The sequence below is a fragment of the Limulus polyphemus genome, unplaced genomic scaffold, assembly GCF_000517525.1.
Source record: "Limulus polyphemus unplaced genomic scaffold, Limulus_polyphemus-2.1.2 Scaffold291, whole genome shotgun sequence".
Classification (NCBI taxonomy): domain Eukaryota; kingdom Metazoa; phylum Arthropoda; class Merostomata; order Xiphosura; family Limulidae; genus Limulus; species Limulus polyphemus.
The window spans coordinates 527,356-542,259 of record NW_013665901.1 but is presented as its reverse complement, the minus strand read 5'-3'; the positions used below and the strand labels follow the sequence as shown (position 1 = coordinate 542,259).

The 14,904-nt window shown below is 34.4% G+C and overlaps 1 protein-coding gene across 1 annotated transcript in view; it reads left to right on the top strand.

The window, feature by feature from the left end:
• The window catches only part of LOC106457092 (rho guanine nucleotide exchange factor 17-like), a 90,270-nt gene that overhangs the window by 47,993 nt on the left and 27,373 nt on the right, over positions 1 to 14,904 (top strand). Inside the window, exons 4-5 of the mRNA XM_022382908.1 lie at positions 13,400 to 13,512; positions 14,143 to 14,252. Coding sequence (XP_022238616.1) covers positions 13,400 to 13,512; positions 14,143 to 14,252 — 223 coding nt within the window. The remainder of the gene's footprint in view (positions 1 to 13,399; positions 13,513 to 14,142; positions 14,253 to 14,904) is intronic.

Here is a 14,904-nt window from a genome sequence, read left to right as displayed (position 1 = left end):
AGCACTAGTATGTCACTCAATTTCGATGTCTAACGTTATAATTTTTTTAAACGTGAGAGAAAGCTCATTTCGTTTTTTTTTGTTTTTTGTTTTTTTGGGCGAGTTTCAAAACAGATTATGCCCGAGTTTCTTTGTACTTTAAAAGTAAAAACAAACAAACGATATTATGTTTGATAGGAAAAATGAAGATAATTTGAAGGGTTTCGTTGTTGATTTCACTTGTTAGTGAATCTTTGTCTGTTTGTTTGAAGCTAAACACAAAGCTAAACAATGGGCTATCTGTGCTCTGCCCACCACGGGTATCGAAACCCGGTTTCTAGCGTTGTAAGTCCGCGGATATACCTCTGTGCCACTTCGTTAGTGGATCTCGTTAAAGGAAAACTTCACAAAAGAATGCTTTATCCTATGCAGTTTAAGAAAGAACCCTAAAAGATTAAGTGAATTGAAGCAGTTATAGCTAAAGGTTGTACCCACTTTTAGGTTCAAGAGGGGTTTCAGGATCGCATATATATATATATATGTATGTATGTGTGTGTGTGTGTATATTACTTTTCATTTTTTTGAAGTACAAACCCCCATGCCAAATTAAAAACAAACAAACGTTAAAAATATATATTAATATTTTTAACACTTGCCCATTAACGGGAAGGATGTGATTGTTTTCTCTGGCACAACTAAAGAATATGTAGCGCGATTCTTGTAAGTTTGAAAATAAGAGAACACTTGCTAATCTATGTAGGCGGAAGATGAGTCTAGAGATGAATTATCAAAATTATCTCCACCTACCACAGTTTAAGAAGAATGCCCGGTCACAGGCTTAGCTCACGTCTTTTATTTAGCAGTGATAGACTAGAGGGAAAGTAGCTAGTCAACACCACCCACCGCCAACTCTTGTGCTACTATTTTACCAACGAATAGTGGGATTGACTGTCACATTATAACGCTCCCACAGATGAAAGGGCGAGCATGTTCGGTGATGGGGATTCGAACCCGTCACCCGCAGATTGCGAGTCGAGCGTCCTAACCACCAGGCCCTAGGCCCCCAGTGGCACAGAGGTATGTATGCGGACTTACAACGCTAGAAACCAGGTTTCGATACCCGTGGTGAGCAGAGCACAGATAGCCCATTGTGTAGCTTTGTGCTTAACTTCAAACGAAACAAACAAACAAAAACAAATCCAGGCCCTAGATTGTTGTTAGATAGCTATGTATCTTTAGATATAGCACAGTTTTGTGTAAAAAATTCCATATAATTAAAACATTTTTATTATTTTTTAATCTTTAAACAGTTTACTATTTCACAAATTTGTATAAAGATTTTAAAATCTGATTAAAATGTGATTTTCATTGGTTAGAATTTGCCAAGATAGTAGGAAGAATATGTTGAAATGAATTCATATTTGCAACTATTAATGTCGGTATGCCTGTATTCAAGGAATGGTAAATAAGCCTGTAGTTCGGACCTCCTTTAAGCCTAGTGTTATTACATTAGTTGTAAGAGGCGAACTATAAAAGCAAGAACAGAGGAGTCAGTTGATCAAACAATATCAACATTTTAGTGAAAGAAAAAATATTTTAGATCGTCTGTAGCCAGTCTGTTTGTTTGTTTGTTGGAAAGCACAAAGCTACACAATGGGCCGTCTGTGCTCTGCTCACCGAGGGTATCGCAACCCGATTTTTAGCATTATAAGCCCACTGATTTACTGCTGAGCCACCTGGGAGCTGTAAATAAGTCAAACACCTTAAATGAAATTACTGTAATTAGAGTCTTCGTGCCTGCCTATTGTTAGTACACTGCTTTTCGCAAAGACAAATCGATCCGTTTGGCATATAAGGCTGCAATGACGTCATCATCACTAGCGTGCGTGTAAGTCGCAACTCTTCTTTGATGAGTAAATCGTGACGTTCGATAATGCAGGGCCTAATTATCAAAGTCCTGAGTGGATACTCAGTGTGTGATGTGAATGACGTTTTTGTATACGCGTCTTGTTTGTGTAGAATATTTATCAAAAATAAGATAGGATTCGAAATCAATGTTAGAGAAACTGTGCAGGTAGAGGGTTTTGTTTGTAGGTGTTTTAGGATGTTCGCGGATAAGAGGGTGGCATGCAGAGTACGTTTGAGCCTTCAAATTGGAGGTTATAGCGACCATTGTTTTTAGATTCGTTTTGTTAGTGCATATATTGTTACTTAAAGAGCTAAATTATTAGAAACATTATTTACTTAAGAATGATAGTGACTTTAAAATTATCATTTGTAATTCTTTTATCTCCAACAAAGCTAGTAGTTTACAGTAAAGTGACTCGGTTGTTATGGAGAACAGCGCGAAAGGTAAACTTTTACGCACCCTTGCTGTCAGTTAGAGTGGCTAAAAGTTTCAAAACACTCGTGAGTTTCAAAGATGTTTTATAATTTAGTAGCAACATAAATATATTAAGATATCTGCATGGAAGCACAATATTATAATTTGGTAAAAGTTTGAAAATTATTCCGTTAGTCTGCATACTGCTTCTAAAATCATTTTTCGTTCTGAGGACCTTTGCGAACTGGTCGAATTTTTTTTTTTGGGGGGGGGGAGATTCCACATTTTAATTAACCTGAAGGTGAAACACATCAGAAAGAAGCCTAAAATTGGGACGGAATTAATTGCATGTGTAAGAATTCTGTTACTGTTTCAAGAACTTTTTTATCTTATTCACCATTTATATTCTTATGTATATCTATGTTTTGTTTTGGTTTCGCTGTGAGCGGGTGTTAAGAGCGGTGCAAACCTTATTGAGCTGTAAGTTGTGTATAGTTTTATATTTGATGATTTAATAACTTGTAATTTTATAGTTATGTATTGATTTAAGTTTGGTGGCATTTAAGATATAACGACTAGATATACCTATAAAAATAAGTGCCCTCCAGTGGCACAGCGGTATGTCTGTGGACTTACAACGCTAGAAACTGGGTTTCGATACCCGTGGTGGGCAGAGCACAGATATCCTATTGTGTAGCTTTTTGCTTAATTACAAACAAACAATAAAAATAAGTGTGATTAGACAAGCAAGTGGATATATGACACATTTCAACTGTGACAGCTGTAATATATTCTGGGAGTTATGTAATGATGTATATCCCCATTATGGAATATTCTGGATCAAGCACTGTTCTGAAAGCTGATAGTAATTACTGTTTGCATGTGCTGAACAATATCGCAAAACGACCTTATAGGCAGTAGGTTGTGTGTAGTAGGATGTCATGATGTAGATATTCTCTCACGTAATGTGAGTAATTAACCAGGGTGTTAAAAGCAGTGTAAACCTTATAGGCAGTGGGTTGTGTGTAGTAGGATGTCATGATGTAGGTATTCTCTCACGTAATGTGAGTAATTGACTAGGGTGTTAAAAGCAGTGCAAACCTTATAGGCAGTGGGTTGTGTGTAGTAGGATGTCATGATGTAGGTATTCTCTCACGTAATGTGAGTAATTAACTTGGGTGTTAAAAGCAGTGTAAACCTTATGGGCAGTAGGTTGTGTATAATAGGATGTTATGATGTAGCTATTCTCTCAGATTTCAAGGGAACATTCAATGATCACTTTCCAATGTACAGTAAACACCCATTCCACGACACAACTCTTAAAACACATTTCTTCAATTCTACCTGTAAGCCAGCAAGTTCATAAGATGACAAAATACACTTCTTTATCAAGTGATAATTCTAAAAGGTGCATTCACTGATTGCGACTAAAAATTCACTACTATGTTCCATGCACTGCTTTTAACACTCGCTCACCAAGGAAACTAAAACTGACCACCACCACTCTTGACTGATATATTCTGGTTACGTTCTTAAACCTGATTCATATTCTTTAATCATCAGTGAAGTTGTATATGATTATTTTTCAGATAAGATAATTGGCTTTTGATTCAGTATTGATGGGAATATACTTTAAATATGTTGTTTTACTTACCGGTATTTCTAGACATTTTAACACGTCTCTTAAGAGCCAAGGGGTATCTTTACACTACAATTTAAGTAAGTTCAATCCGGAAACTCCCAAAGAGGGTGATTTTGGACGTATCTTCTCTAGACAACTTCGAGACAAGTTTTTCTTTGTTAATTGATAAATATTTAAGTGAAATACAGCATCCTCAAGTCTCCATACTAGCTAGTACTAAGGTCTACTCGCTGGGAGTAAATTCAGTATATATCAATAAAGCCACATTCTCAGCATCATTAATTAGGCAACTGCCAACCTTTTATGCTTCTGCTATTACCTTTTTATGTTTAGCTTTCAATTGAGATACGAACGATTTCACCTGCGATTCGGTAGGAAAGGTCAAAGCATTACGGTAGTCAGCAGTAGGATGAGCACACGGGAACACTTTGAAAGCAGCTACAGGCATAATATTGTACTCGGCTTGCTGTACAATATCTATCAAGGTGGTTCTAAACGGTTCCTGGATACATCTTCGTGTCATTTGGAGACTTCCATGCTTCTTGAGCTTCGCCGTTAAGCTCGTGATGTGCTGACGGATTTCAGTCACCTTACCACTTCAAATCCCTTTTCGCAGCCCCAACGCTAAAATAGTGCCGTAAATGTCTTCTTTTAAGCCAATAAAAATGTCCAAACATTTCAGTTCAAATTAAGAAAAACCGGATTGGGTAGTTTTTTTCCTCCAACAAAAATGTCTCCCACTGGCTCGTGAGGGGCCTTTTAAATTTTGTATCTTTCTAAGTTGAGTAAAAACTACATCTCGGCGAGATAAGTTTCAATTATTGATATTGAATGAGTAGGTCAAAACGTGTTTTATGTGAGTGGAAGAAAGAGCTCATTCTGCCAACTGTTCATTAGGTAAAATAAATAGAATATTATATTTTCTCTTAAATAAAATAATTATGAAACAGAATAGTTTGCTGTTATCTGTAATTATAAAAAGGGTAATGAACTACATTTACGAAACCTTTTACATTTTAATACATTCATTTGGTGGTCACCTTACTTATTTAAATATTATTGAAACGATTATTATTTATATGTTAATAAGAGATGTCTCTAACTTTGAATTCATAGAATAGAGTTAGTGAAAATCATTCACCACCAATTCTTAGTCCACTATTGTGTGACCCAAAAAAGTGGGTTTTAACTGCCACTCTTATAGAGCACCCACGGCTCCAAAGTGTGGGATGAAGAATGTTTTTTAACAAGAAAGATGACCCTCGGATTCACTATCCGGGCATGCTAACTACTAGGCGACGCCTCGTCGCATACAGAGACACGTTTTCTTGAACTCGAAATAAACATTACATGACGTAAGACTAGTAATAATCTGAACATCAGCCTAGTATTCTACACGAAACATTATGAAAAATGGGAAGACTTGTTTACCTATTAAGTCAGACATTCATATAGAGAAGATGAAAGAGATTTTTACATAGATATAAACAAACCATTAACAACAGTGCGTAACATTTGTATGTAGTGTGTGTGTACGTGTCTATATGCATAACAACAAAAGTGGTCTCGCGAGGTATTTGTTTCATCAACAACATAGGGATGAGGGGACGGCGTGTACGTGCGTCATTCACCATGTAGAGCTACTGAATACGGACGACTTCATCTACTAAAAATTGAAAAGACTGCCAAACTCGAACCATTTATCAAAATTCTTAAATATTCATACTCGATTTCATTTGGGGGGGGGGGGTTCTATCAAATTTCTTTGAAATCGGTTCAACCAGTTTCTCAAAACAACTTGTGACGTTAGGACACCAGACAGACAGATGGACAACTTTGCTTTATATGCAGGGGAACTAGGATCTTTTTATATTTTATTATATTTTTAGTTTACTGAAGAAGATGAACTGAGATGTCCTGACTTGATTTCTAGCTGTAAGGTTCTGCATGTAAAACGTCTGAAGCTGAAGGTATGGCAACTGTAATGTTAAAGTAAACCATATATGATTAGAGGTTGTCTTACTAGTAGTTCCTACGTAAGTAACGAAACACATAACGTCAAATAATGATGCGCATTCAAAAAGTAATTATTTGTTGCTAGAATTTCGCGTTAGGGGCGCTCGACTCGCAATCTACTAGTCGGTGTTTCGAATCCCTACCCCATAAACATGCTCGCCCTTTCAGCCGTGGTGGCGTTTTAATGTGACGGTCAATACCACTATTCGTTGGTAAAAGAGTATCCCAAGAGTTGGTGGTGAGTGATGTTGACTAGGTGCCTTCCCTCTATTCTATCACTGCTAAATTAGAGACAACTGGTGCAGATGGTCCTCGTGTAGCTTTGCGCGAAATTCAAACCAAACCAAACAAACTAGAGGAATGATATATACACCATCTGCCGCAACTCTTTACCAACGAATAGTATGATTGACCGTCACACTATAACACTCCCAAAACTGATAAGAGGGCGACCATGTTCGGCGATGGGTTTATCTCCTGCTATCCCCCAGATTACGAGTCACTTGATATTTTGCGAGAAAACCCATCAACATGAATTTTCCTCAGTGTGTTTAGAAAAATAAAGAGTACAAACAAACAATCACTTTCCTTGGTTTTTTACGTGTTTATGTGGAATATCTTCAAATTTTCCTTGTAGAAAAATTTAAGAATCCTAGTTTCTAGTTTATTAACCCGTTACCATCTTATATTGTTGTCGTCCGCTACCGAAAGGGTACACATATTGCATCACATTGAGCAACTGTGTTTTTTGTTGTTGTTGTTGTTTTTTTACCTGTCAAAATACTTTAGGAACTTCACCGGTAACTAACGAACTTAACTGAGATATTAATGACATTCGTGCTTACATTTTATGCGTGACGCGTATGTTATTAGGGATTCTGTAACCAAGTGACTCGTATGTTATTAGGGACTCTGTAACCAAATGACGCGTATGTTATTAGGGATTCTGTAACCAAGTGACTCGTATGTTATTAGGGACTCTGTAACCAAGTAACTTGTATGTTATTGGAGACTCTGTAACCAAGTGACTCTTATATTATTAGGGACTCTGTAACCAAATGACTCGTATATTATTAGAGGCTCTATAACTAACTAACTTATGGACTCACGAGCGGATTGGTGCATAAATATTAAAAAAAAATACGTTTAGAAAGTCGGTGTACATGGGTTAATTCTAAGGTTGATAACAATGAGAAAACACGTGCAAACATTTAATTTTCTGCATCTGTGTACTACATATAACTGTGGTTTCTAATGTGAATTAAAAGAAACCTTTGTAGAAAACTCTTTTGAAACGTTCATTTTCGTAATATATATATATATTCTAATGTATACCCCTAATATATATATTTTCTAATGTATACCCCTAATATATATTTTCTAATGTACACCCCCTATCTCAGATCTTTTCTAGTTTATTTTGCTTCCAGCGAAACTTGTATTTTTAAACCTTCCATCAGTTACTTCTGTATAAAAGGGTCTCGATTTCTGAACTAAATCACATTCGATTATTAGCTAATAATAACAGTAACACGTATATATAGAAAAAATAAATATAATGCTGTTTGGTGATTTGAAGCTTTCACAAATTGAATAAAATAAACATTGATAATTATAATATTTTGATTGTTATTATTAAATCTGGATCTTTTCTGTTTCATGCACCGCGTTCAAATAGAAATAAATATATATTTTTGAATGTTGATTTCAGAAATATAAATTAAAATTTGGAGAAATGAAAAGAAATATTTTTAATAAGTTTTTATTTTGCTTACGAAACAAAGGAAGCTACTTTTAGCATTACATATTATACCTATGTATTTAAAGGAATTGCAACACATCAAGACAATACAAAGTATCAACTGCCAATATAACAAATTCAACGTGAAAATTCAGAAATATCCTAAAATATTAGCTTGAAGAGATCATCATTTTCATGCCTACGACGCCAAACGAACTCGTAGAGATACCAGTCAATCATGTTACGATTGGTTCCACAATGTTGCTTATTAGGTCTCTTAACCGCCTTCCAAGTACTTTCAATTTGCTGCAGAGTTCAGAAAAATAAATTAAAATTTGGAGAATTGATTTTTAAATATTTTCATTTTTCAAAGAATTATTTAAATTAGACTTATTTTTTGATTTAAATAAAAAATGTAATTATTTACTAATTAGTCTAACACGATCTAACCTAGCAAAATAATAAAAAATATTTTCATTTCTCCAAGTTTTAATTTATATTTCTGAAATCAGCATTAAAAACTACATTCAAAAAATATGTTTTTTCTATTTGAACGCGATGCATGAAACAGAAAAGATCCGTAAAGAATACAGGAGTTGAGAAATTATGATGATTAATTTTGAATGACTAAATAAGTAGGAATATAGATTTCTCTTATTATTTGATTAATTGGTTAAATCATACCTAGCCAAAGCTACAGGCAACACCAACAAAGCAAGTCATATTGTCTGGCCAGAATCGCCCCATCAGGACCCATTACTCAATATTCAATGAATTACATAGTACAAACACACACACACACACACACAAATATGTATGAACATAAATTCATTTTTCACAATCGTAATGATTTTGGTTTTCCCTCTGTATTTTGCGTAAAAAGTACGTTAATATACCATAACAAGAAACAATCAAGAAGTAATTTAATGTTACATTTACACGAGAAAAAATTAACCGTAATGAATATATTTTATTGTATTATTCTTTCATAACATTTCAGAAGTAAAATCCTGAAAGCCTTTCTAAATTGTAAAATGTTTTAACGTGTTATATTGGAGTCTGAGATACTTAGAGATTTAAAAGCTGCTATTTTTTTCTAACTTATTAGTATGCTGGTAGCTGTTAATACAACTCTCAATGGAAACTAACACGAATGTTTATTCGTGACACACAAGAGAAAAGTCCCACGCATGTTGAAATTCTTTAAAATAAAATAACAGTACCAAGGATATTGTTACTTCTTGTTTTCAAATTATTTTACCGTAATAACTGATGTTCACAATTAGTTACTAGACTACCTTCGAGCGACTTTTATCTACCTAGATGTCTTACAGATAACATTTAATTGTTAAATTTATAAATACGTTTCGGTGATTCTAATTAACAAATATTTGTGATTTCCAAACTATACGAAGCTAAATACAACTGTCCATCTGTGATCTAAGGTATATATATATATTTTACAATTTTATTATGAACGATTTTGTTTGTGTTGAATTTCGCGCAAAGCTACACGAGGGTTAACTATGTTAACCGTCCCTAATTTAACAGTGTAAGACAATAAGGAAAGTAGTTAGTCATCACCACCAGTTTATCAACTTTTGACCTACTCTTTTTACCAACGAACAATTGACGCCCCCACGTCTGAAAGGGCAAGTATGTTTGGTGGGATTGGGATTCGAACCTGTGACCCTCAGAATGCTAGTCGAGCGCCCTAACCACCTGGTCATGCCGGGCCAGAACGATATTGACTGGATATAAGTTTGTAACAGTAGCTGAAATGCTGGCTGAAATTAAAAGTATTATTATTAGCTGGAGAGAAAAGTTAGTTTTTCTGACTTTATTGTTAAAGTGTCTAAATCCTTCCATTATGCACTACAACTACCGAAAAAGAACAAGATATACAACCATCTGTAAAATTTTAGATTTAACATAATACCTCAGTTTTGGCATAATGCCAGTAGTTTTAACAATTTAGCACAAATAATATTTGTATGTTGTTTCCAATTTAATTATCAGTAATGACTTCAAAATATGTAATGGATCTAGTGCGTCCAATAACAAAATTATACAACTTTTATCTTAAACTGACCTGTAATTATTTTTTATTTGGTTTTATTGAAATTACTTGAAACTTTATTTGCTAATATCCATTGGTTAACATTAAGCATTTCCCTCTTAACTGTTAGTTGTAAATCCATTAAGCTGTTACTGATCACGCATAAGTTAATATCAATGTTAGATGATTTGAATTTCGCGCAAAGTTATACTAGGACTATCTGCGCTAGCCGTCTCTAATTTAGCACTGAAAGAATAGTGGGATTAACCGTCACATTATAACGCCTCCACGGCTGAAAAGACAAGCATATTTAGTGGGACGGGGATTTGAACCCGCGACCCTCAGATTGCGAGTCGAGCTCCCTAACCAACTGGCCATGCCAGACCATCTTAGGTGAACTAGCATTTACTAAATTATTTATATAAATGATAAATAAACGTGAGACTAAATTATATATTTGTAGAACTGCACAATTTATATTTAAACTATCAGATTAAAAATTATTAAATTAGGAATATTGTTTTTCGTTAGTTGGATAACTTTTAAAAATTTCCAAAGATACACCTTGTATACAATAAAGATACAATATACCCAGTAATATGTCATGTTGAAGCCTTTGATAGGTTTGAAAAGATACCACAAATCATTTTACCAAAATTCAAAAGATTCTAATAACTTACCATATATCTCTGTCACTGCAAGAACGAGTAATGCTGGTTACGATATAGACTTATAAGAGAATTAATTGGCAAAAAAGATGCCAATCTAGTATTAATTAACTTCTCAAAGATCTTTGAAAAAAAAAAGATACTTTAGAGATAGGTCTGTAACCAGACATAGCGTGTGGACAATCTGATTTAGATAAAGGAATTACTTTGACTATATTCAAAACACCAAGGTAATGAATATTCTATTACTAAGCAATTGCTATATAAATCATATGTTTGTTTGTTTGTTTGAAGTTATGAAGAAAGCTACACAATGTGCTACCTGTGCTCTGCCCACCACGGGTATCGAAAACCGATTTCTATCATTGTAAGTCCGCAGACATACCGCTGTGCCACTGGGGGGGGGGCAAAATCATATGTACTAGAAGCTAAAACATGATCTGAAGCCTTATGAATATTTAATGCATTCATTAAATTAAACACTTTGCGAGTAGTAACAGGATTTAAGAAAACTGAATTAACATTATCATTGTTTGTTTTTGAAGTTAAGCACATAGCTACACAATGGGCTATCTGTGCTCTGCCCACCACGGGTATCGAAACCCGGATTCTAGCGTTGTAAGTCTGCAGACATACCGCTGTGCTATTGAGGGGGCAACATTGACATTATAAAGAAAAAAACTCTTTCAAATACAATGGTTGAGTTTTCTAGTGATAATGTCACATTGATTCCTATGTTATAAAAGTAAGCATTAACAATTTTACAAAGTCCAACTGGATCAGAAAGGGTTAACTTTGTATTATTTAAATAAACTTTATCTGAGCATATATATATATATATATAAATCCTTTTTAATTATTAATAGCCTGCCAAGTTTTCTCGTATTATCTTTATTATTTATTAAATACTTATTATAGTATATTACTATAGGGATTTCTTTAATTATAATACATAGTTTTAAAGATTCCTTCTATGTGATTCAGATTATTTGAGTAATTTTCGTAAATCAGTTTTTATTTCACTTCTGTGTAATTAGTATGTTTAACACATTTTATGCCTGGTTTAAATAGAGTTTAATTTAACTGGAGGTATCCATTAGCTTATTTTAAGACCACTTTCTTTAAGAGGTACTGCTTATCTATTACAGAAATACAAATAAAATGTTATTTAAAGGCTTCGTCTTTTATATTGTATGTGTGACGTAAAAGTACGGTAAAATCTTACGTCTGGCCACATATTATGTATTTCCACTTTCTAAAATTCTAAGAGCTTCCAGGAACCTAGTCCCCCCACCCAAACCTCATAAGTTACCTCTCAATTGGCGTTATTGACCGACAGCTAAAAGTGGAGAGCGTGTTAAGCGGCGCCACAGGTCGAACTTTGGATTCTTCCATTCGAGACAAGGCAGTCACTTGGCCACTCTTGCCTCAAACGATAATGAAGCCGTATGCCAGATCTTTTCACCATAATGATTAATTTGAACGTATGAGCACCATCATGAACTGTCGCTTTTTACACATTGAACTACAATGACAGTGAAAACAATCTCTAAAACAAATTATCCACTTTTAAACATATTTTCACACTAAATAGGAGGCAAGGATGAATAAATAACATTAAAAATAGAGAAAATGCAAACTGTTATTATTTTGGATTTTAATGTACTTTTGTCACACACACACACACTTAACTCAGAATAGATTTGTTTTCACTATTTCAGTTGAATTTGATTGTAACACTGAATATTTTATTTCAGTTTATTAACGTGAGGATGTCGTTCTTCTACAGCATATCAGGACTGATAATCAACGTAAAATATTTAGTTTCAGGGAATACAAATTCAGGAGGCCCGGCAATCTGAGGGTCGCGGGTTCGAATCCCCGTCACACCAAACATGCTCGCCCTTTCAGCCGTGGGGGCGTTATAATGTGACGGTCAATCCCACTATTCGTTGGTAAAAGAGTAGCCCAAGAGTTGGCGGTTGGCGGTAATGACTAGCTGCCTTCCCTCTAGTCTTACATTGCTAAATTAGGGACGACTAGCGCGGATAGCCCTCGTGTAGCTTTGCGCGAAATTCAAAACAAACAAATTCAGGAAAATAGGATTTTAAAGAGTGCCTTAAGCACAATCTTCGAAAGCTATGCATTATTTTTAGAAACTCCAGGACATTTCATTGTGGAATATAGAGTTAAACAGAAGAAATGAGTAAAATAACATTGCTATGCATTGACTTAAGTTTGAACGTTCTCTTTCTTCCACATATATCTTCTTAGAAACACTAAATACAGAACTGTGCCATAAGACGTAATCACAGAGCACCAGCATTTACTTATCAAAGCCTAATCTGTCAGAAGAAGTAATAATAGTATGCCAATATTTGCATTTACAGCTTAATATTTGTTTTTCCTTCAAATACTTTTTATTTCATTACTCCCCCGTCCTCGCCGACAAAAATAAAAAAGGATTGTTTATTGTTAAGTGCAATGGACAATAAGTGCTCTGCCCCCCACGGGTATTGAAACCTGATTTTTAGCGTTATAAGCCCTCAGTTTTACAGTCGGACCACCGGAGTTCAGGGTGAGTAGGGTAAAATCAATACAGATGTGGTATAGATACTCTTTTGTATTTAAGTACTTACGCTAATACTTTTTAGTTTATTAAAATGACATTTTTATTACAATAAGTAGAATTTATTGGAAATAATATAGAGGTCAAACACACTAGTCTATAGAATAACGTTTATGATGCCTTAGGCCATTTGTTAACTTGTTTCAAAATATAAATTATAATAAAAAACGTGTAGAATTTAAATAGAATACAAGAAGGAAGAGTTCGGATAAACGACTGCTTATTATTAGTTGTTTTTCCCTACTAAGTCCTTCATTCACTGTGGAAGACATATGAAGAAATCTTAACCTCATAGACTGCTTCATAAATAATATTTTTTTAAATGTCATTACACATTTTCAGGTGCCGATGTAAGCCTGAAAAGAACGTTAAAAGAAGTGGAACACTTAGAGGAAGATATCTCTGTGTTGGGACAGATAAACGATTTAGTTTCGACATTAAGTTGTCAGCATGAGGTAATGTTCGTAAATCGTCTTTCTTACAATATATTAGACCTAATTTCCGTCGTAAATCTTCTTACATACAGCTGTGTATAAAAGAAGCAATATATTTATGTTTTGAACTACCATTTTGTTAAATGATGTGTCATAAATTATGTATATTATTGATCAGATCAGAGTTCCAAGAATCCATCCATTACGAACATGTATAGGGAATTCTGTGTGTCACCTGAAACATGTTATTAGTTGGTGTGTAAACATGTTTTTATGCTGAACTGGATAACATTTTAGTACTTATTAGAAGAAGTTAATTACTGCCAAGAAACACCCAGTTATTCCTTCACCAAGTCGAGAGAATCTTTTTACAACACATTATAAAAACAACAACAAAACTGTCTTAACAGGTCGCGTTAGTGTTAATGTGTTTTTTTTTCTTATTAGTCTTTAGTTGCTGCAACTAACTTTGAAAAATTAATAAGCGAAAGCGTTTCCAAACTCCACGAACTCCAAAATTACTCAAGTCCGATAACGTTTTTATTTTGTAAAAAAATAAAAGACCGTGTGAGTTTGAGAAACATTCTATTTGGTTATCCAAAACATTTTATTAATTTAAGTCCTCATGTTGTATTGTAATATTTATTACAGACGCTTGATGAAGCACTCGAAGACTTGTTGAACACTGTTAACAAACAGTTGGCTGAAAAACAAAGTGGAGACTCGCATTTACTGAGCATTGAACTAGCAGTTACAGTACAGTGAGTATTGTTATTAGCTGTTACGCTACAGTGAGTATTGTTATTAGCTGTTACAGTACAGTGAGTATCGTTATTAGCTGTGACAGTACAGTGAGTATTGTTATTAGCTGTTACAGTACAGTGAGTATTGTTATTAGCTGTTACAGTACAGTGAGTATCGTTATTAGCTGTTACAGTACAGTGAGTATTGTTATTAGCAGTTGCAGTACAGTGAGTATTGTTATTAGCTGTTATAGTACAGTAGTATTGTTATTAGCTGTTACAGTACAGTGAGTATCGTTATTAGCTGTTACGCTACAGTGAGTATCGTTATTATCTGTTACAGTACAGTGAGTATCGTTATTAGCTGTTACGCTACAGTGAGTACCGTTATTATCTGTTACAGTACAGTGAGTATCGTTATTAGCTGTTACGCTACAGTGAGTATCGTTATTAGCTGTTACGCTACAGTGAGTATCGTTATTAGCTGTTACGCTACAGTGAGTATTGTTATTAGCAGTTGCAGTACAGTGATTATTGTTATTAGCTGTTATAGTACAGTAGTATTGTTATTAGCTGTTACACTACAGTAAGTATTGTTATTAGCTGTTACAGTACAGTGAGTATCGTTATTAGCTGTTATAGTACAGTAGTATTGTTATTAGCTGTTACA